The sequence below is a fragment of the Thermoascus crustaceus genome (assembly GCF_041956765.1).
Source record: "Thermoascus crustaceus strain CBS 181.67 unplaced genomic scaffold VTN00scaffold_13, whole genome shotgun sequence".
Taxonomy (NCBI): domain Eukaryota; kingdom Fungi; phylum Ascomycota; class Eurotiomycetes; order Eurotiales; family Thermoascaceae; genus Thermoascus; species Thermoascus crustaceus.
In genome coordinates this window covers 308,839-329,263 of record NW_027192539.1, presented here as the reverse complement: position 1 = coordinate 329,263, position 20,425 = coordinate 308,839, and the positions used below count along the sequence as shown (strand labels likewise).

Below are 20,425 nucleotides of genomic sequence, written 5' to 3'. Positions count from 1 at the left end.
AAAAAAAAGAAAAGAAACGCTCCCGGCGCTTTCTCGGGAGTGGCGGCACCTTCGACGTGATCTCTTCTTCCTACGTGCCGAGTGCAGGATCGTCCGTCTGGACGGGTCTTGCCATGGGGCATTTGTATATACATATATGTTATGGTTCTGACTCGTATGTCTTAGAAGTATACTGGATCTATACTGTATCTACGATTCACAGCGCATTGCGCCCGGACAGGAAACCAGCAGACAATGGTATACAGCATCGGGACTAATCATACCAGATGGCGTTCATGCCGAAGCCCGGCTCCGGGATGTCGACGCGCGCGACGCGGGCCAACAGCTCGTCGCGGAAGCGGTAGATCTCGACGAAGCCCTGCTGGTCGTCGGTCAGCGCCAGCCACTCGTCGCTCCAGTCGCACGGGCTGACGGCGTTGGAGTGGCCGCCGCTGGTGGCGGTCGGGTTGATGAACAGCTGGCGCTCGATGCTGCCCGCGGGGCCGAGGCGGAAGGCGCTGATGTAGCCGGTGATGTCGAACGAGTTGCCGCGCGACGTCGCGAAGAGGTATCTGCCCGAGTGCGAGACCGTGACCACGTCGGCGCGGTATCGATTCCTGGGCGGGAGGCCTGGCCGGTCAGCAGGTTGTCCGGGCGAGACGTTTCTGTTGTTGAGCTTTCCTACCCGGCGGGATCAGAGGATACGTCAGACGCGTGAAGACCGGCACATGGCGCTTCTCGTCGATCACGTACACGGCCAGCCGGTTGCCCGCCTCCATCAGGACGTAGAGATAGGCGCCGCTCGGGTGGATGGCCACCCAGCGCGGATGGTCATCCGGCGACGGCGCGTCGATGCAGTCGACCAGCGTCAACCGGCCCGTCTCGTCCTTGCGGTGCGTCCAGATCTTGTTGCCCGTCAGGTCGGCCGAGTAGAGGTAGGTCTCGGTCGGGTCGAAGACCATGCCGTGGACGCCCGAGTCGGGCGCGTACTCGTAGTCCTGGAGGTGGCGGTCGAGCGCGCCCGACGGTGAGACGGCGAAGACGTTGCCGTAGCCGGCGAAGTTGTAGAAGGGGTTGGCGTAGACGGCGTAGGGCGGCTGCTTCGCGGCGAGGACGAAGATGGCGCGCGTGTTGGTGTCGGCGCGGGCGGCGTTTGCTGGAGGACCCACGGTCAGAGAGGATGCGACCGGTAGAGGAACAGAGACGTACGATGGCCGCTCAGGGGATGCGAGGCCTGGTGGACGATGTCGGTCGGGCTGTGGACGGCGAAGCTGTTCCACCTCTTCATGGCGGCGCCGTAGATGTTTTTCTTCGCATGCTGGAAGCCATTTATTTAGCCTCGTATCCATGGAGAGAGATTTTTAACAGAACACACGTCAAACGTCATCCACGAGATGGGCTCGTCCTCGGGGATGTCGGTCTTCTTCAGCAGCTCGAGGGTCAGCGCCTCGTCGTCGAACACGACCGTGTAGATGCGCCCGGGCGGCGTCCACGTGCCGACCATGAGATGGTGCTTCATGTTGGCGTTAGACAGAGGAGAGGGTGTGGTGTCTCAAGAGAACCTTGGAATAAAAAGCCACAAGAGTTGCCGCAGAGTGCAAAGGAGGGAGGAAAACGCCGGAACAGAGTCAGACAGTGTGGGAGATGTCTGGAAACCCGCTCAACCAAACAGGAAACCGGCCAGGCACGGCTGCTGGCGCGGCACGAGATCAGGCGGGGAAGCGGGGTCGGCACGGTCATCGGGAACGCAGCGGCTCCGGTTGGCTGTCGGCGAGACATCTCGGCCAGCCTCCATCTCGTGTGGCTTCAGGGGAGGGAAAAAGAGATTTCCGCCGGTTGAGGCAGCCGTTGTCCAGACCGCGCCGATCCATCTGCCGGTGTCGTCGCGGTTGATGTTCTCCGGTTGCTGTATAGATATATAAAACGATCGATGTACCTGGACGAGATGGCTGACACTCTGTTCCACCCTGTGTATTATATAGTATACGACCTCTTATCTTTTTACCTCGATCTAAGTCCGAGACTGCCAACATGACCGGCTACGACCCCAAGTTCACCCAGAGCGTCGTCGACGCCATCGGCCCCAAGGCCTCCCCCCGAACCCGCCAGGTCATGTCCGCCCTCATCCGCCACCTGCACGACTTTGCCCGCGAGGTCGACCTCAACTTCGACGAGTGGATGATGGGCGTCAAGTTCATCAACTCGGTCGGCCAGGCCAGCAGCGCCACGCGCAACGAGGCGCACCGCGTGTCTGATATCCTTGGCTTGGAGACGTATGTCTTTTTTTTTTTTTTTTTTTTTTTTTTTTTTAACATCTCTTGGGATACTGCTTGGGATACTGACTGTATAGCCTCGTGGACGAGATATCGAACAAACTCGCCCTCCAGTCCGACGACATCCCCACGTCGACCACCATCCTCGGCCCCTTCTGGTCGCCCCACGCCCCCTTCCGCGAGAACGGCGACACCATCGTGCGCAGCCCGCACAACGGCGAAGTCGCCCTGATGCACGGCCGCGTCACCGACCTCGTCTCCAAGAAGCCCATCGCCAACGCCGTCGTCGACATCTGGGAGGCCTCGTCCAGCGGGAAGTACGACTTCCAGGAGCCCGACGTGCAGGAGCCCAACAACCTGCGCGGGAAGTTCCGTACCGATAAGGATGGATACTATCATTTCTACTGTCTGAAGCCGACGGCCTATTCTCTTCCCACCGATGGTATGTCTGATCACCCTAGATAGATGGACAACTTGCTCACGGCGCAGGCCCCTCCTACGAACTCCTCACCCTGCTGGACCGCCACCCCATGCGTCCGGCCCACATCCACCTGATGGTACCTTCCCTTCGCCAGGAGACAACCAACGCACGCTAACTGATGTGACCGCCAGATCAGCCACCCCGAATACCGCCCCGTCATCACGCAGATCTTCCCCGACGACGACCCCTACGTCAAGAGCGACACCGTCTTCGCCGTCAAGGACGACCTGGTCGTGTCGTTCAAGCCGCGCACGGGCGACCCCAAGGCCAAGCTGGACCTGGAGTACAACATCGTGCTGGCGCCGAAGGGGACGAAGACGGTGTCTGAATCGAAGCTGTAGATGACTTATGATTGTCTTGTTTTGTTTTTGTTATATCTGTATATAGTAGCGATGTATAAATCTGTCTGTCTGTCTGTCTGTCTGTCTGTCGATATCGACTCTGAGTTCTAACCCAACTAGTCCCCTCTTTATGGTAAACCGATCTACCCCGCTAACCTTATCTATCTACCCCGCCAAGCCCACCGCCCCACCTCCACACCGCGGAAGCCAGAACCGGCATTCGCGCGCGGGGATAAACGCTGCTCCCCTGCCTGCCGAATCACTTTCCGAGCGTCGTCATTGCTGCCAGAGGACAACACACTACGCTGATAAGGTGTAGATAAGGCCTGCATGTCATCCCCCTTTTTTTTTTTTTTAAAAAAAAAGAACCACCGACTCTGAAATAAACAAACCAACCAAACCTGCTCAAAGACATCCAGAGCGAGAAATCGAAATGCGCCTCCCCTACGCCCCCTCCACGCCACCCTCCTCCTCCACCACCGACCCAACCGCGACAGCGGAGATCTACACCCGCATCGCCGCCCGCCGCTCCCCCCGCCCCCTCATCCCCCTGGACCTGACATTGCTGCACTCGCCCCCCATTGCAGACGGGTGGAATACCCTCCTCGGCGCGATCCGCACGCAAACCACACTCTCACAAGCTTTGCTCGAGCTAGCTGTATGTAGGGTTGCGGTCCTCAATGGCGCCGTGTACGAGTGGAACGCGCACGCGCCGCTCGCTCTGAAGGCTGGTCTTCCGCCGGAGGCGTTACGCGCCGCGAGGGAGTTGGCGCCCGGGTTTGCGGTTCGGGAGAGTGTTGGGAAGGGGCTGAGTGCGGCGGAGGGTGCGGTTCTCGCTTACACAGACTGTATGACGAGGGACATCCACGTCTCTGATGCCGTTTTCAACAGGCTAAAGGAGAAAGAGGTCGGGCTGGGTGATCGGGAGGTGGTCGAGTTGACGGCTACTATCGCGGCGTATAACTGCGTCAGTCGGTTCCTGGTCGCGTTGGATGTGGGGGAGAATAATGGGCGGGAGATGAGGGCGGTGGAGGAGTTGGTGAGGGAATTAGAGGCGAAGAAGGCGTGAGCGTGGGATGGATGGCTATGGTTGTGGATTTGGCGGGATGGAGCAGGGAAAGGATATTCTCCGGTATCCTGATATCATATCATCTACCCACACAACAGAATCTCCCAAACACAGTGCACATTATGTACATATCTACAGGGGCTACAAGCTACCTGCCCTGACCTTCATCTACCTCCTCTATTATTCATTTCAGAACTGATATAGTGATTTGATTTTCGCGCCTCCTCTCCCACACACACACACACACACACACACTCTCTCTCTCTCTCTCAAAGTTGCCGGCCTCGTTGTGTTGTGTTGTGACGGGTTGTGCCAAGTTGGATTCCTTGCTTGTTCTTGGCTCCTGATTCTGCATGTACAGGACATGTACATGCAAGTCTCTAATCCAAACCAAATGGAGCTTGGTCCAAAAAAAAAGCCTTTTCTCCCACGACCGGTACTCGATCGAGATAGATATAGATGCCTCCTCTTCTAAGTTCTGACAAACATGAACCTTGAAGGCGCAGCGAACGTAAGCTAAGTACTTATTGTCAGGACAAAGCAGGCCAGGCCGCGGGTGCTGTCTGTTCATCATTCATTGAAACCGACATCGGAGGATTGCGGTGCGACGTTTGGAGGTGCGTCGTCGCGACCGAGACTGGTCATCTGACTGGAGAGACGGGAGACGGCATCTGTAAAGTAGCTAGGTAGCTGGGAAGGTTTTTGCCGTTGTCAAACAATGAACAAGCGCTGCGTGGCAAATGATTCGAATTCACTTCTCAAAGTCCAAAAGAGATGCGGCATAACTAGGTCCAATAGTAATCTATCTAGGTAGATACTATGCGCACCCTGGACAAGCGCCATATACTAATAATGCAAATGCAAGTTATCTACTTTAAAGCTCAGCTCTAGAAAATCAGAGGCATAACTATTCTACTTGGCTGCCAATTGCAACCTAGATAGATACAGTGCTTTATCTAATCTAAATAATTAGATCAGACACAAAACATGATCAGCTATAAAAAAAGAAAAAAAAAAGCAGCTAGGCAATGGATCTACTTGCACTTATAGACTAAAAGTACAGGCAGTCTTTTATTAACTGATACATGTCAGACATGAAATACTACTATTATTTAGAGAATTTCAAACATTTCAACCTTTCTAGACCAAGTAATCAGATTCTTTGCTCAAACCCCTAAAAAAATCTTTCTTATAAACGCCTACTTTGCTCATTTCATACAACACCCTGATTGTCCACCAAGGGATCTCTGAAGAATAAGGCTACATGTCTATTTTACTATTTTTACCTATTCTCATATATTATCTAGTCAGCTTCTTAGCCCGCAGATTAATATTATAATAGAGTCAATCAGATAGATAGATAGAACTATAGAATAAGAAATTCAGAGTTCACCTTTGTCGTATTCGATATAGACAGGAGCTCGTGTTACCAGTTTCCGGCACAAAATTGATAGAGTAGGTGAGAGTGAAATGTTATAGGTCCCAAATCCCGTGTGATGTAGCAGTTAACATTGTCGTCTTTCACATGACAGCCCCTGGTCCGATCCCCGGCGTGGGAAAATGAAAGAAAGAATTTTTTTTCTGAAAAACTTTTTTTTTCTTTTTCTTTTTTGTTTCTTTTGAAAGAGAGATGGATGACTTTTACTTTAGCTTTACTGCTTCAGTTTTACTCATGCTGTTCTGTCTGTTCTGCTCTGTTGATATTGTGTACTGTACTAATAATAATAACAAGTCAGGTCTGACGTGTGGTGTATGTATGTATGTAGTATAAGCGAAGCGCCACCTGATATATGTACTGTACTGTACTGCACTTGCACTTCTCGCAGGTTTAGACGCAGATTAGGTTGGGTACATTGTTGGGTCGCAGTAGAGGGGGCTATTGAATGAACAAATAGGTACAAATCCTGTTCGAAAACGCAAGGTAGGTAGGTAAGGTGTCGAATATCAATTTTGAAGAAAGAAAGAAAGACTGACAAAAAGTATACTATCCAGAAGAGGATGTGTCGTAGTAGAATAAATAGAATAGAATGGTATCACCTGGCACAACATCCCCCCTCTTTCTCCCAACTCATCTCAACAATCATGGAGCTACAACCCCCTCCCGACAACCCATCTAGCAAGGCACCGGCAACGCAGGCACCCCGCTTGGCCTGTTAAACAGATCCAGCTCGGCCTGGCGTCTCCGCACCAGCCCCTCCATGCGCTGCCCGCCCGCATTCACCCACAGCGGCAGCTCGCGGTTGGCGACGTCGACGGGGTGCTGGCCCGCGTTCATGTCCCTGACCAGGTCGGAGGACCGCATGTGGCCCTCACCGATGTTGAAGGTCCAGGAGACGAGCGCGCCGTATTGGTTGTCGTTCAGGGTGACCGGGTCAGCGAGGGCGTTGGTCAGGGCGTCTTGGAATCTCTGTTGTCATTCAACTCAATTAGATATCTACCTACCTATCTGATGGGGTGGATACCAGGTGAGGGTAGGGTAAAAAAAAAAAAAAAAAAAAAAAAAAAAAAAAAAAAACAAAAAAACAAAAACAAAAACGTACGACCAGATCCCCCGCCAGCAGATTACTCGCGTCCGGCTCGCTCAGCGGCTTCGGGAACGGCACGTCGCTGCACTCCCAGTCGACGCAGAGGTGGCCGTAGCCGATGGTCGGGTTGCCCGCGCCGTCGTCGTACACGTCGGGCACCATCTTCTCAAAGGACTTGATCAGGTCCAGCGTGGGGATGTTGACGGGGGGTCCTTTGCAGAGTGCGGTGCTGAGGGCGGGCAGGGCGGCCAGGATGGTTGTCAGGGTGGTTGCTGTGCGGAGGGACATGGTGATGTTGATGTTGACTCTGCGATATTCACGCTCGAATGTATGGATGTTCTGGGGAGAGATGGCGAAGACTCTTGATGGCTTTGATGACTTTGATGTCTAAAGAAGGTATATATATCGCGTGAACTTGATTTGATATCCTGATAGTTGGAATGTAAGTCCTTCATCGACAGGAATCATCTCCTGCTTTATACCTTTTCCCTCTCCTCCGGAAAACTACATCACACCCCTACTCCAAATCCCCATATCCTAGATACCTACCTACCTACCTACCTACTCGAATACGAACGACAAGATGAAGATCATCCCGCCGCTGCCTCCAGTCTCACACCCCGCGCACCAAAGATGGCAAGTATCGTCATCGACATCTGCGGCTCTTCGTATTCTCGATTCCCCCATCGTTTCGTTTCTATGCATGGATTCGCTCTCCGGCTGCAGGATGGCTGTGCTTAATTAGGTCTGCCAGGGCTGAAAATGCAACAACACTAGACATGCAGGCTAATAACTTAATATTGGTCCCTGGCGGCGGCCCCGTGCAGAAAGGGGCATGGACGATCTTTGACGGAAACGTTTAGATCAAGGTTCTCTCTACTAGGTCGATGATTCGGTGATATGTTCTGCAGGATGTGTGTGTGGGTAGATAGGATAGGATAGGGCTCGTATATTTGGTGTGGGGCAGGTGGATCGTTGAGCGAGAAGAGCAGCCTTACATGTACACGGATGAGATGGCTGAGCCTTAGCTCCTTTCTCTTCTTGCCAAGGTTGCTTGTGTTCAACCGTTTGCATCAATGAGTAATGGAGACGATTGGAGACTTTGATGCGGCTGAACTTCTCGGCGTTGAGCTGGCTCGGCCGGCTCGTGTTTTGTAATGGAAACACTTACATACTAGGACGTTCTTACCGTTGTTCATGCATCGATCAGCGGATATTCCGTGTGGAAATACGAGGACTGAAAAATCTCGCTTAGATTCCGGCCGCATACCTACCTGTACCTATACTACGCGTGAGAACTATCAATCATGAGCCGTTCATACCCCTTGCAGCCTCGTGTTATCCCGTACTCCATACTCCGTACGTCGAGCCGTTCTGGCTCTGTTAGGTACCTAATGCAGTGCATATGCGTTGGCAGTTGCGAGCTGCGTACAAGAGAAATCTCGGATACGCCGTATACACGCTATAGCTTCAGCAATCACCATACAACAAATCTTGTCGACATGCTTCTAATCATAGAAAATATCAAGCTCCCGCTCCGCCGCCAAGGGCGGGAGAATACGAGCCCTCCGCTCAGCCTCGTTCTTGGCGTGGTGATCTGCAGATCGGCTCGATTATAACCGTAGGAGGCTAGTACGGATCGAATCGTGATGAGCCCTATGAGCGTAGAGTATATACTGCATATTCCGTTCTCTCCTTGCTGCTGCCTGTGAGGGTTCGTTTGTCTGTTGACAGAAGTCCCTTGCGGCGGCCCGGCTTACTGGCAGCGCCTCAGTCAACGTCTCTACAGCAGACGTACAGGCAGTCAGAAAGTACATACATCCTGACAGGTACTTTGTCAATCCATAATCATGCATCTATCCATCTCCCTCCTCACGTTATCTACCCTTGTGACCGCCGTCATCGGCCAGCAGACAGGCAACTCCACCTACAAGAAACGCCTGACCGGCGAAGACCTCGACACCGGTCACCGCTGGGGCGTGGCCGGCACCGACCTCGGCATCCCCTACGTCCTCGAGAACGGCGCTGTCGGCTTCCTCTTCGGCGACACCTTCAGCACCCAGTGGCCCGACGATGGTCGCGACTGGCGCTCGCCCGTGATGCTCCGCTCCGCCATCCACCCGGGCGAGCCGGACGGGATCGTCTTCGACTCCGCGGCCGGAGTAGCGGGCGACGGTCTCGCGCCGGAGATCGCGCATAACGGACACCACGGCGACGACGGGTTTGGAACAGGGACTGTCGAAGCCAGCGTTATCCCGAACGACGGGATCAGCTTCGCGGAAACGGGCCAGCAGATCGTCTCGTACATGAGTATCAAGGAGTGGACGAGCCCCTGGGTGACAAACTATGCCGGTCTGGCCGTCTCCACGGACGGAGGGAACATCTTCACCCGTCTCGACACGGCCATCTGGCCTAATACTCCGGACAACACCGACCCCTTCCAGATGGCCACCATGCAGCGCGACGGCGACTTCGTCTACGTCTTCTCCGTGCGGTCGGGCCGGCAGCCGGGGCCGATGATGCTCCGCCGCGTGCGGTGGGACAGGATCACCGACCCGGCCGCCTACGAGGGCTGGGGCTGGAACGGATCCGACTGGGGCTGGGGAAGGCCCTGCTCGGCCATCCTCGAGGGCACGTTCGGCGAGCCGTCCGTGAGGAAGCTTGCAGACGGGACCTGGGTGATGGTCTATCTCGACCTGGAGAAGAGGGCCATCGTCTCTCGTACGGCGGAGGGGCCGGACAGGGTCTGGTCGGATGAGGTTGTGCAGGTCACCTGGGACCAGGAGCTGTTCCTCTACGGGGGGTTCATCCATCCGTGGTCGACTGCGAAGGAGGGCGATTTGCATCTGATGGTCTCCAAGTGGGAGCGGGACGCGGCTGGGAAGACGACGGCGTACCACATGAGCCAGTATGTTGGGTCGCTGTAGCAGCTGGATTGTTAGTTGCTGTTTGACAACAACATGTCTTGGAAAATCGTATGGTGGAATGTACATAAGTACCTCCTTCAAATGTCAATCGCACGTACTGTGCGAATACGAATTCTAAAGCCCTCTGAACAGAACGATTCGATTCCATCCAACTTACACATCAAAGCACAGCGCTTGCTTGTCTATGTATAGAACATTGCTTTCCTTTACCCACTCAGATACCGCACCACACTGTGCGAGCTGTGTTGCACAATTATGTACAGTACTTTTATGCTGACCTCACTTTGATCCGAGTGTTGATGAATTGGGTGGTGCCTACATAGGTGGGTACCTACCTACTGTACTTGTATCTAGATCCCCACCGCTCTCATATCGCCGCAACTGATCCTCGAGGATTTCAAAGTCGTTGGCGCAGTAAAGAGCCTACCAGCTGTGGATGTCTGTCTCACTACCTAATCTTCACATGATCAGTTGCGACGACACACGTCTAAAATCGCTCTCGGGTGTCAGTTTCCGGTATGGACAGGATCTGTTGGCGGCTTTTCCTGATAATACCCAATACCTTCAAAGTTGAGTACATATGTATTAGTATAATCTCAATGAATTTGCCAGGGTGCGGTGCGTCTGGTGATACTCGAAACAAAACTTACTCCTTGTTCTGTGATGTAAAGTACTAACTGATTGACTGATTGATTTTTTTTGTTTTATTCTCAAGTGTTCTGGCATGACAGTCTGGGTTGGATATCGAGTTCCTCATCAGAAGTGATTGTGATCTTCGACCAGAATAGGTGATGAGGGAGATCCAGTCTTCGTGTTTTCATTCTGGAATGCTGTGGATTGATCTCTGATTAGTAGTGATTGAGCAAAAGAGAGAGATAAGATCCTAGAAGAAAGAACTGTGGGGGTGGGTCCATGCGCCAGTTAGTGTGGAGCCTTCAGTATCCACCCAGATGCAGTTGTCTGTAGTTCAAGGACGATCTATACAATCGATCGACCCTTCAACACTCTTGAGCACGTGGAGACTGTCCAACAATATCCAGAATCAGCAATTAGATCCATCACATGTACTCATCTAGATTATCCAAGTTCATAGTTCATAAAACGAGACACAAAAGGTAAACTAAAGAGAAACATATCCATCTCCAGAATATTATGCATGATCAACATAGCATACACAAACATACATCAGCCATTATGGCCAACTATAGAAGCATTAATTATGACATATAAGAAGAAGATACCGAATCAAACACTTCTGCTGGGAGCATCGCTCACGATCTGCCCAGCCTGCACAACAAGCACGCTGGCCTTGACTTTGCTGTCCCTGCGGATCATGGCTTCACCGACAACGCCCAGCGCTCTGCGGGTCTCCGGGCCGATCTCTTCACTAGAGTCGAATTTTGATTCCAAAAAGCGATCGAAGCTGACGCTGCGACGGCCGACAATGACTATATCGCCAACGTCCCCTGGAGAGCGGCCCGTTTCCTCTCGTGCTGTTTTGACTGCAAGTGCTACAGGATTCATCTCTTCATCCGTTGGGACCAGCCTCTGGAAGACAACTCGAGACGCAAGAGCCCCTGGCAGGGAATCACGCATCGTAGCGAAGAACACGCTGTCCGACTCTTTCTCCTGTGCCGACTGCGCCGACTGTGTCGAGGCCGGAAGAGAAGCTGCTGAAACATCAGACTTGGTTGGATCCGGTGCCACTTTCGAGGCGGACGTGGAGCGGATCAGAGCGGGTTCTGGGGATGTCACAGTCACGGCAGCATCGACAGGGAAGTCCACATGCACAATAGTCGCGGTAACCATCTCGTTCTGCGCGAGCTGCAGCACGAAACGGAGGGCGAACCGGCCGTCCTCGCCGCCGAAATACGGAAAGAAGATGTGGTGGGTGCGAACAGCCGCAGTGATGCTAATGTTGTTCTGGAAACTGCGGATGCTCATCGCGCTGATTGATCGCTTCGGACCAAGAGGGTGTCGCTTGTCGAATGATGGCATGTCAAATCCGCGATCGACAAAAATGCCAACATTGCTGGACACACGCTTGAGGAGACTCGATACAAAACCACTGTAGGGCCCGTCGCCGAATCTGTAAGGTTCGTTGCCGGGTAGGGATACTTGACGCTCACTCATGCCTCCAGACGCACTCCAAGGGATAAGCAATAGGTCAGGACTGACATCGTGCGCCATATCAACAATGGTATCAGCGTAGGAGTGCTCCGGAACAACAGTCACGCCTCCCAGCATGGAGATATTATTCAGCTGGCCGAATGCACGGAACGTATTGACGACAGGGTCGTAGACACTACACTCGTCGACTGCAGACACTTTCATGACACTGGAATCTCGATCAGTGAGCTCAACCAGACGGACACCGTGAACCTGGAGGGACGATCCCTTTCTCTCGGATAATTCTTCAGCAGTATCTGCTTTGGCTGACGAGAGCTTGGAATGGTGGACCCTCGGGGATGAAGGCTTGGAGCTCCCGTTGGGACCCAGCAAGGTCATAAAGGTGCAAACGTTGGGCAGATTGTCCAAACGCAGATAGACGAGCAGTTTCTGAACAGATAACGCACGCATCTTGTCCTTAGCCATGGAAGAAGTATCGCTGTCACCCTCGGGATGGAGTGGGTTCTCATCCCAGTCGGTCTCGCCACGCCTCCATCTCTCGACCTTGACCTGGTACCACCGTGGATACAGCCAAGACGTAAGAGGTGTCGTGACAAATGTTGTGACAAGCGCCATCACCACGAAGATAGTAAATGTCCGGACGCTCAAGATCTTCGCTTGCAGACCAATATTCTACCAGACATTAGAAAAGAGTGTCGGAATCAGTAAATCACAGACTTACCAAGACAATCAACTCAACCAGACCCTTGCAACTCATCAACACTCCAACAGTAAAACTCTCTCTCCAAAGTAGTCCGCAAGCCCTCGAAGCCAATGTGCCACCGGCAACCTTGGCGAAAAACGCAACAGCAATGACTCCGATCACGTAACCCCAGATAATTCCGGAGTCCAACAAGCCAATATTGGTGTTGAGTCCTGAAAGCGCAAAATACAATGGTAAAAATAGAGTGCTCACAAGATCCTCGACCTTCTCCGTAAGCTTGATTGCAAAGCCTCCCTCGTGGGGACAGATGAGACCGATCACGAAGCCGCCAAAGATGGCATGCACCCCGATGACCTGGGTGAAGAAGGCAGAGGTAAGAGCCATAAGCAGAGTGATCGCGACGACAGACTGACTAGGCCCCTTCTGCAGACTGCCACTTCGTTCGAGGAACCGCATGAACAGGGGGCGAACAATGTAGGCTAAAAAGATCGTATAGCCTACGCAGACAAGCAACACCCACAACGCCGTCAATCCGCTTCCTGCGTTGACGAGCGCTACACAGAGCGCAAGAAGGATCCAACCGACGACATCGTTTCCAACGCCTGCTGAAAGGACAATAACGCCAACATTGGTGCTCAGAAGTTTCAGTTCAGTCAAAATACGGCAGAGAACAGGAAATGCCTGGTAAAATTAGCGGAACTATCAATTCTTGGAGATAGAACCGGACTTACTGTAATAGCCATCGCAATACCGATAAAAAGCAGATACGTCCCAAAATTAATCGGAGCCACGCCTGGTTCGTCTCTAAATTCACGATACAAACCCAACGAGATGGCACACCCCAGACCGAAAGGCAGGACCATGCCCGCAGCAGACACACTGGCTGCGGCCTTCCAGTTGTTGATCAGGAAGCGCATGTCGGTCTCCAGCCCCACCAGGAACAGGAACAGGACCAGGCCGAGGGTGGCGACCAGGTTCAGCAGGGGAATGGAGTCATCTGGGAAGATGGCATCCTTGAAGCCTGGGATCCGTCCCAGGACCGATGGACCAAGGAGAATACCCCCGATCACTTCAGCGATCACCCGGGGCTGCCGCAGCTTGGAGAGAGGCCAGTGCAGGAGGCGGCAGAAGATGATGATGATTCCGGCCTGTGCCAAGAGTCAGCTCAGGCAACAAACCACCGCGATAAGGGCTTCAAGAAGATGGACTCATAAAACACATACCTGGATGATAAAGATAGTGATGGGATTTTTCGGATCGTACTTGGAGGGATTCCCGCCCTCGAGAATGCCTCCCTGGGGCGTGGCTCTGTTAGGGGGGGACGCGGTCGCGGCGAGCGCAGCGGCGGTGGCCGTGGCAGAAGCCATGGCGATGCGGTGCGGTGCGACAGCGCCGGAGAGCCCTGACGCAAGGGACGGAGAAGACGATGAAAGTAGATAGGCTCAGGAAAATCCCCGAGCAGCGCAGTCCTACTTTAAAATATGGGGAAGAAACACGCGATGCGGGGAGAGCGAGGACGATCAGCAGCGGACCCTTGTCATGCACCGTGTGAGCGGTCTCCTACTACTGGATCACGGGCTTTATCGTCGAATAGGTTCAAGAGCTTGGCACCTACATCTGCCAAGACATGACAAGACTGATGCTTTCAGATGACAGACCGGAGGTATCGACGCTACGTATAAATATGTGTACAATTTAATATCTAAATATCATAGACATCTACCTCAAATTTTCAAATTCAAATATTTCCATCCCCGCCTCAATACCTATCCATCCATAATCCCATCCCATCTCCCCGCCAAGGCCGAGTGCCTAGACGATGACTAATCAAGCCATTATCTCTTGGCGGATGTCTGATCTTATAGGAACATCTATCTGGTGCCAATCGTGCTGCAACCAGATGTCTAGATACTTTTTGTGGCCGAGCGGTTCAGCCTACAAGATCTGATCGAAGCATAGACGTTCCAATCTTCACCATCTTCCACCCGGGATACAGTTCCCGGAGACGCCTTCGAAGCCTGGGAAAGGAAATCGCCACGGTCGAGATCTACTTGGAGACTCTGACGTGGACGCACCTGAGTCCGAGGAATCCTCAGAATTGTCGTCACGTTCGCCGGCACCTAAAGAGGCCCAGAACGTATGAAGCATGGTGTCATGACCTTGCAGAATGATTCCCGTCTTTACTCCTCCCACATCACCAACATGGTCTAGAACAAATCAACGAGATGACTGAATGAAGGATTAAATGAACTGAATGATCTTATGATTATCGCAATATGTAGAACAGATCATCCTTGGGTACTTGAGAAAGGACAGATAAGCCATTTTGCAATCACCCATTTGGAAGTCACAAGAGATAGGCTAGGCCATTTGCAGAAGGAACCACCCTTCCAGCCGACAGTAGTAATACTTCCGCAATCACTTAGTGCTGTGGAGTTCTTCAAGTTGTCGACAGTGACGATATGAGCGGTAATTACTGTTGGCATTATCCCCGATCGGTTTGAAGTGTGTTTATTTTCTGGTTCATGGTGCTTTTGAACAATATTTACTGTGTCTAACTTAACTCCCTTACCAATGTCGACCTCTCCCGGACGAAGTGTGTGATGAGAGATTCTGCTCAGAGTCTCCAGGCGGTATGGTGTATATCTCTAATGGACGAATCTAAAATCCAACCTCTTATTTCCCTTATCCTTTGTGTTTTGGATATAGTCCTTCTTCTCCTACAACACTCAACATCAGTGAAAGTGCAACAGACGGCATATTCACGACAGGAACCTACCTCATCAGTCATAGCATCCCACTTCCTAGCCTTCCACTTGTTCCTCAATACATAATACAGCTTCGTGCTGAGAAAGACACCCAGAATGAGGAAGTTGATGATCATGAGGCTGGTGTTTCCGCGATGGTAGAGCGGGGCGTCGTCGGCGCGGTAGATATTGGCGGAGATGACGTTGCCTAGTTGGACCATCACTATGAAAGAGTTAGTCTGGGAAGATTGAATAACCAGTAGAGAGACAGAGAGAGAAAAGGCTTTTACTATTGTATACTGCCGCAGATATAGTCCTAGTCCGGACAGAGCCGGAGTTCGTTGATGCCCAGGCACTGGATATGTGTCAGCGATGCCACGTACTGTGTGGATACTTTAGGAGAGACTTACACAACAATAGCATGACAATACGGATAACTCAACAGGACCGTGATTAACGCATAGGTAGGCCATGGCTGCGACAACGCCCCCGGCCAGTATCTCAACGCAATTATGCAAGGAAGCGTCCAGAGAGGCTGGAGCATACTGACAAACGTACGCTCCCTGACATGTTCGCTGAGCCAAGTGATCCCCAGTAGCGTGCCGATACCGGCAACGGTGTTCGGGATTGTGAGGAGGTTGGCATCGAACTTTATAGATTTTTCATAAGTTAGCTGTTATTTGTAGATAAGAAGGTACGCAAAAAGCTCACCTTGCTGAACCCTAGAGATCTGAGTGAAAGCGTCAAGTAAGTGTCCGGAGGCGATTGGGGGATGTAACCGATCAAGCCTATGCAGTATATCTATTCTCGCGTTAGAACCGCGAAAACTTAGGCCCAGTGTAAATTCTTACAGGCCATAGATCGTAATCCTTTAGAGACTGCCACAGGCGCTTGGGTGTAATGGCCATTCGATTGTGCATATCACCTGGATCCAGCTTAGTAAGATGCAATATGTCATATCTTCAACAGTCGAACCTTTAGTTGGATCATCCCTGAGCACGCGGTTGACAACGATGCCAACCTCGCGATCCGTAAACCAGCCCTTGGGGCGAAACCAGGTCTTCGTTTGGACGGCGGACGCAGGCATGAGGAAAAATGATGCTATCCCGACAGATAGAGTGATTATGCCCTCAATTAGGAATAACCACCTAAATATGATCGTCAGAAGTATCGAAGAAAAAGGAGTAGGGAAATTACCTCCATCCGGCTATTCCATGAACACCATCAAGGTGGAGAAGGGCGAACGCTAGCAAAGAGGTGATGATCCCTGTGACACTTAAGGTTGCCCAGAAAAAGCTACGCTATTAGCATACAACCTTTTCGATGAATATTAAGCCTCAAGACAGACACTACATACCTTAAGCGGATAGGGAGCTCACGACTCGTGTAAAAATAAGATAGCCAGAGCACGAGATCTGGGATGAAGCCGCCCTATTCTTGTTAGATCCAGTACCATGAAGTTGGATATCCCAAGTGCCAACCTCCAGAAGACCAAGAAGAGAACGCGTCGCATAAAAGGTCGATTTCCCTGTAAGCGCAACCTGGCACATCGCAACGATGGACCAGAGCGTTATCTGTGTGGGAATCCATCGATCCGGGCCCAGCTTTTTCGAAACGAGCTGAGACGGGAGTTCCGCTAATAGAAAGGAGATCAAAAATATCGTATTTCCTGCAGACAAGATCAATCATCGCACGCGGTAGTCCGCATGTGTATTACTATTTACCATAATTGTAATCTAGGAGGAGATTAGCAACATTCATCCATATAAAAAGACGGTTATCTCGTTCAAAAACGTACCATTCGTTGTCAGACCTAGCTGGTCCAACATATTGTCCGACACCGCCTGACCCAGATTCTTTCGATCAACCTGCAGGGCGAAGAACATGATACACTAACATCCTATTCAGCAACCATCATCGTTCTCAATTCTGCACCCCCACTCACAGCCCATAAACAGACATGCCTGTCCAGCTTTCGCACAAGTCTCCTCTCCTCTTGCGGAGTCCACTCAAGCTTCGGATCAAACACATGACGGCATTCATAGTGGGCCTTCTCATATAATCGCGCATAGTGGGCAGCAACCTCTGGATCGGCGAAGATATTTTCAGAGGAACTATACCCCACACTCTGAACCCGGGTCGAGGATGTATCTTCTTCTCCAGTGGTCTGCACGCTAGGAGAGTCCGCGGCGCTATCCCCGATCTCCGTCACGGTATCGAGACGACCTTTCCACGGATCAGCTGGGACCGACATGATTGACAGACGGGGAAATGAATCGAGCACTCGATATTATCTTACCAACGATGCACCCTGTGCAAGGGATCTTTCTCTTATATACCCGGTGTATTTGCTTATCGGAACCATCCCGACACCCTTTCCAGATCTTGGCCGGAGCTTGGTCGCAAAGAAGCAAAGGTGGTATTTATCTATGGTGGCATCCCAGCGCCATATGGTGCGATGCATATCTAGCTTCTCCATTCGTTTTAAAGTGGTGCGACGTTTGGGAATTGTGATGTTGGGTCTAGGTGGTGTTTGGCGAGGTTGCTTAGTTAGGGCAGAGCACGTAATTTCGGTCGAAACACTCGAAATATTTTACAACGCACCCCGGCCATACACGTGGACCCCGCCTTTTGCGATATCTATCTTTCACCGTATAATGTTTTTCAGTCGGGTATATCCGATATGTGACGTGTCTATTTGTAGTATCGCCGTAAAATAGAAATTGCGTGATATATTAAGAATTGCGAGACGTAGCATATAGATGATAGCCATATTTCTACTATCGCTACTGCTGACGCTGAAGTGGCAGATTCAGAAAATTATTCTACACCAATCAACTACCTACATTTGATCAGCCAGTGTCAATAATATGACCTCGAAGGGTATCACACTACTGACTAGTTAATATGAGAATTGCTGGTCCACTAGTGTCTAGAATGTCAAACATCAGGCGCACTCAAATGTAGCATAAAACGAAATTTGGTAAAGCTGAACAATAACTCGCAAATATAGAAATCATCCGATCATCAAATCGAAATCCAATTCCTTCTGCAGCTGCCCCGTCACTGTCTCGTCATCAGAATTTCCATTAGCATCTTTCTCGGGGGCATTATTATCTTCCTCATCTGGCAACCTCTTGCAGTCCAATGCGAAGTATGAGTCATCATCGCTCAACTGCGCATCATACATAATCTCTTCTACCTGTTTCTCCCGCTCAATGTCACTGTAAACATCAAGACGGAGCGCATCTGCCAGCTCCTCTTCGGCCTCGCAGCATTTATTGGGACATCCTTCAATTTCATAAAATGACATTCTCCGAAAGAGATAAAAGCAGGGTTTCCTAGACGCTTTCATAGCTAGAGTCTCAAGTATGGAACCGTGGAGATAAGGACCAGAGACGGAAGCAGGCCACAAGGGGTTATCAGTCGATTCAACAGCCGTGACCCAGTCTGGGTACGTTCCTCTTTCCTTGTGGTAGAAGTAGGTCATGATGAAGCGGAAATAGAAATATCGAGCAGCGGGTCGGTTGTCGTTGAGGAATTTCAGGGTCCTACCGTCAATGATCTAGTCGCTCCAATCAGAACATGAGAATAACAGCTGATAATACCGTTACATGAATTTGGACTTACCTTCCACGTGTTGTGGGAGCTTTCACCCTCAACATTGACTGCCCGCCTATTGAGCACAACACATTTCCACTCAAGTCGCTTCCCGCTTTCCTGCGGGACGGGGACAAAGACGATTTCACCGGTATTCAAGGCGTCTGCATACAAGAATTCCAAGGTAATTCCTATTTTACTGCTAAATATCACATACCTGAGAAGACTGAGTTATAGAAGAAGGAACAGTACTCACCATTCCTTACATCGTCGAGATCCGCATCACGAACACCAAAGATATACGACAACTGCTCAGACCGGAACTGCTTTGGCACAATATGAACAGTCCTGAGCCATCGGCCACTTTGCCAGAAACCACCTAGATGGCACCAGACCTCGTCTTCATCATCACCTTTGCCGCGGTAAGCATTGTAATATTTGGTGACTCTTCTCTGGAAGGCTATGTCGTCATCACAATTCTTCCGCTGGTGATATATCCTAGAGTCGAGCTTCGGCGCAAGGAGCGATCTATACGTCGTCACAAAATCCCGGACACCATAATCCTGAAGCTGAAAAAGCTCATGCAAATCCTCTTCGACAAACTTGCGCTGGCGCGTCAGGATCAAGTACTCGCGGTCGAACTCCCAGGTCTGCTTCTGAACGGCATCGATGGTCTTCTCGTGTTCTTCAGCTGCCACCTTTCCCGCTTCGAAGAGATTACGTATTGCGTCTGTGAATTTCCGCAGTATATCTCGGTTTAAGTCAATCTGGCACAGTTTCCGATTGAGGAATTCCGAAGCCGTCGACGGGGAAAGCAGGTTTGTGAAATCACCGTCGCGTCTTGCCAGCTCCCCAGCTAGAATTGCGTCTGTATGCTTAGGTAGTAGAGAGATCCAGCGTGATGAGATGTGGAAAAGCTCTGGCATGGAATTGGAACGAATGAAACAGTCGTCCATTGTTCGTGATTTCTGGTCAAAAATGATAGAATATAAAATAAGAAATAGCAATATGTATACAGTAGAACTGCAGGCTGGATACCAGGTGGTAATACACAAAACAGAAGGAGCAAAACATTAAGGCAGTAGAAGTGTATATTGACGAGTGATGAGTAAAATGAAGAAAACTAGTGAGAGATGGAAGAGATGGCTGGACGTAATATATACTGGGCGAGCGAGACTCACGGATACATAAGTCGGAAACAGCCATGGATCATTCGGGACCATGCCGAAACAGGATGCAGGAAGGTACTATTCATGGGTCAATCCACGTACCTCAGCTATCTAGATACCCCGCTCGGTTCTCTAATATGCAGTCTATGACTATTGGTGGCATGATCATGTTGTCAGGATAATTGTCTGTACGGAGGGGAAGCAGCAGCAGGCTGTGGATCTGGCTCCCGACATAATTAGAGATGCAATCGCACTGCATGTCGATCGCATGAGAGTCAGTGTAAGCCCTCATTATAACCGGAATCTCCATTTCTAGCATGGCCCCTTTCTGAGTTTGGTAAAGATATTTCGTCGAGGTGTTTTCGAACTTACTATGTACACGGGAAATAGCTATCAACTGTTCAGCAGATAACCTAGTCAACTCCCAGCGCGAGATGGACACCCAACCAATACTTAAACAATCCCGGAAGCGTTGTCCTGC

General features: G+C 51.2%; 8 protein-coding genes and 1 non-coding gene across 9 annotated transcripts; 4 read left to right on the top strand and 5 right to left on the bottom strand.

Moving 5' to 3' along the window:
• Nucleotides 1-253: 253 nt before the first annotated feature.
• On the bottom strand, nucleotides 254-1,498 carry VTN00DRAFT_3282 (uncharacterized protein; the record flags this gene model as incomplete). The annotated part of the gene is made up of 4 exons (XM_069429582.1): nucleotides 254-609; nucleotides 665-1,135; nucleotides 1,189-1,297; nucleotides 1,355-1,498. The coding sequence occupies 4 exons, from the start codon at nucleotides 1,496-1,498 to the stop codon at nucleotides 254-256; spliced, it is 1,080 nt and encodes a 359-aa protein (XP_069283020.1).
• Nucleotides 1,499-2,010: 512 nt separating this feature from the next.
• On the top strand, nucleotides 2,011-3,074 carry VTN00DRAFT_3281 (uncharacterized protein; the record flags this gene model as incomplete). The annotated part of the gene is made up of 4 exons (XM_069429581.1): nucleotides 2,011-2,252; nucleotides 2,330-2,694; nucleotides 2,742-2,809; nucleotides 2,865-3,074. 4 exons carry the CDS (start codon nucleotides 2,011-2,013, stop codon nucleotides 3,072-3,074), a joined length of 885 nt encoding a protein of 294 aa, XP_069283019.1.
• Nucleotides 3,075-3,507: 433 nt separating this feature from the next.
• VTN00DRAFT_3280 (uncharacterized protein) lies at nucleotides 3,508-4,143 on the top strand (the record flags this gene model as incomplete). The annotated part of the gene is made up of 1 exon (XM_069429580.1): nucleotides 3,508-4,143. The coding sequence occupies one exon, from the start codon at nucleotides 3,508-3,510 to the stop codon at nucleotides 4,141-4,143; it is 636 nt and encodes a 211-aa protein (XP_069283018.1).
• Nucleotides 4,144-5,630: 1,487 nt separating this feature from the next.
• VTN00DRAFT_t216 lies at nucleotides 5,631-5,702 on the top strand. Its single transcript has one exon. It is a non-coding gene; the product is annotated as a tRNA-Glu (tRNA).
• Nucleotides 5,703-6,256: 554 nt separating this feature from the next.
• On the bottom strand, nucleotides 6,257-6,956 carry VTN00DRAFT_3279 (uncharacterized protein; the record flags this gene model as incomplete). Its single annotated transcript, XM_069429578.1, has 2 exons — nucleotides 6,257-6,550; nucleotides 6,684-6,956. 2 exons carry the CDS (start codon nucleotides 6,954-6,956, stop codon nucleotides 6,257-6,259), a joined length of 567 nt encoding a protein of 188 aa, XP_069283017.1.
• A 1,562-nt stretch (nucleotides 6,957-8,518) lies between these two features.
• VTN00DRAFT_3278 (uncharacterized protein) lies at nucleotides 8,519-9,595 on the top strand (the record flags this gene model as incomplete). The annotated part of the gene is made up of 1 exon (XM_069429577.1): nucleotides 8,519-9,595. One exon carries the CDS (start codon nucleotides 8,519-8,521, stop codon nucleotides 9,593-9,595), a length of 1,077 nt encoding a protein of 358 aa, XP_069283016.1.
• Nucleotides 9,596-10,840: 1,245 nt separating this feature from the next.
• VTN00DRAFT_3277 (uncharacterized protein) lies at nucleotides 10,841-13,795 on the bottom strand (the record flags this gene model as incomplete). Its single annotated transcript, XM_069429576.1, has 4 exons — nucleotides 10,841-12,397; nucleotides 12,447-13,109; nucleotides 13,160-13,576; nucleotides 13,652-13,795. The coding sequence occupies 4 exons, from the start codon at nucleotides 13,793-13,795 to the stop codon at nucleotides 10,841-10,843; spliced, it is 2,781 nt and encodes a 926-aa protein (XP_069283015.1).
• A 1,281-nt stretch (nucleotides 13,796-15,076) lies between these two features.
• On the bottom strand, nucleotides 15,077-17,429 carry VTN00DRAFT_3276 (uncharacterized protein; the record flags this gene model as incomplete). The annotated part of the gene is made up of 12 exons (XM_069429575.1): nucleotides 15,077-15,148; nucleotides 15,208-15,398; nucleotides 15,466-15,530; nucleotides 15,586-15,824; nucleotides 15,887-15,976; nucleotides 16,027-16,100; nucleotides 16,151-16,323; nucleotides 16,533-16,606; nucleotides 16,657-16,844; nucleotides 16,900-16,911; nucleotides 16,974-17,067; nucleotides 17,121-17,429. 12 exons carry the CDS (start codon nucleotides 17,427-17,429, stop codon nucleotides 15,077-15,079), a joined length of 1,581 nt encoding a protein of 526 aa, XP_069283014.1.
• Nucleotides 17,430-18,191: 762 nt separating this feature from the next.
• On the bottom strand, nucleotides 18,192-19,701 carry VTN00DRAFT_3275 (uncharacterized protein; the record flags this gene model as incomplete). The annotated part of the gene is made up of 3 exons (XM_069429574.1): nucleotides 18,192-18,740; nucleotides 18,806-18,939; nucleotides 19,032-19,701. The coding sequence occupies 3 exons, from the start codon at nucleotides 19,699-19,701 to the stop codon at nucleotides 18,192-18,194; spliced, it is 1,353 nt and encodes a 450-aa protein (XP_069283013.1).
• Nucleotides 19,702-20,425: the final 724 nt, after the last annotated feature.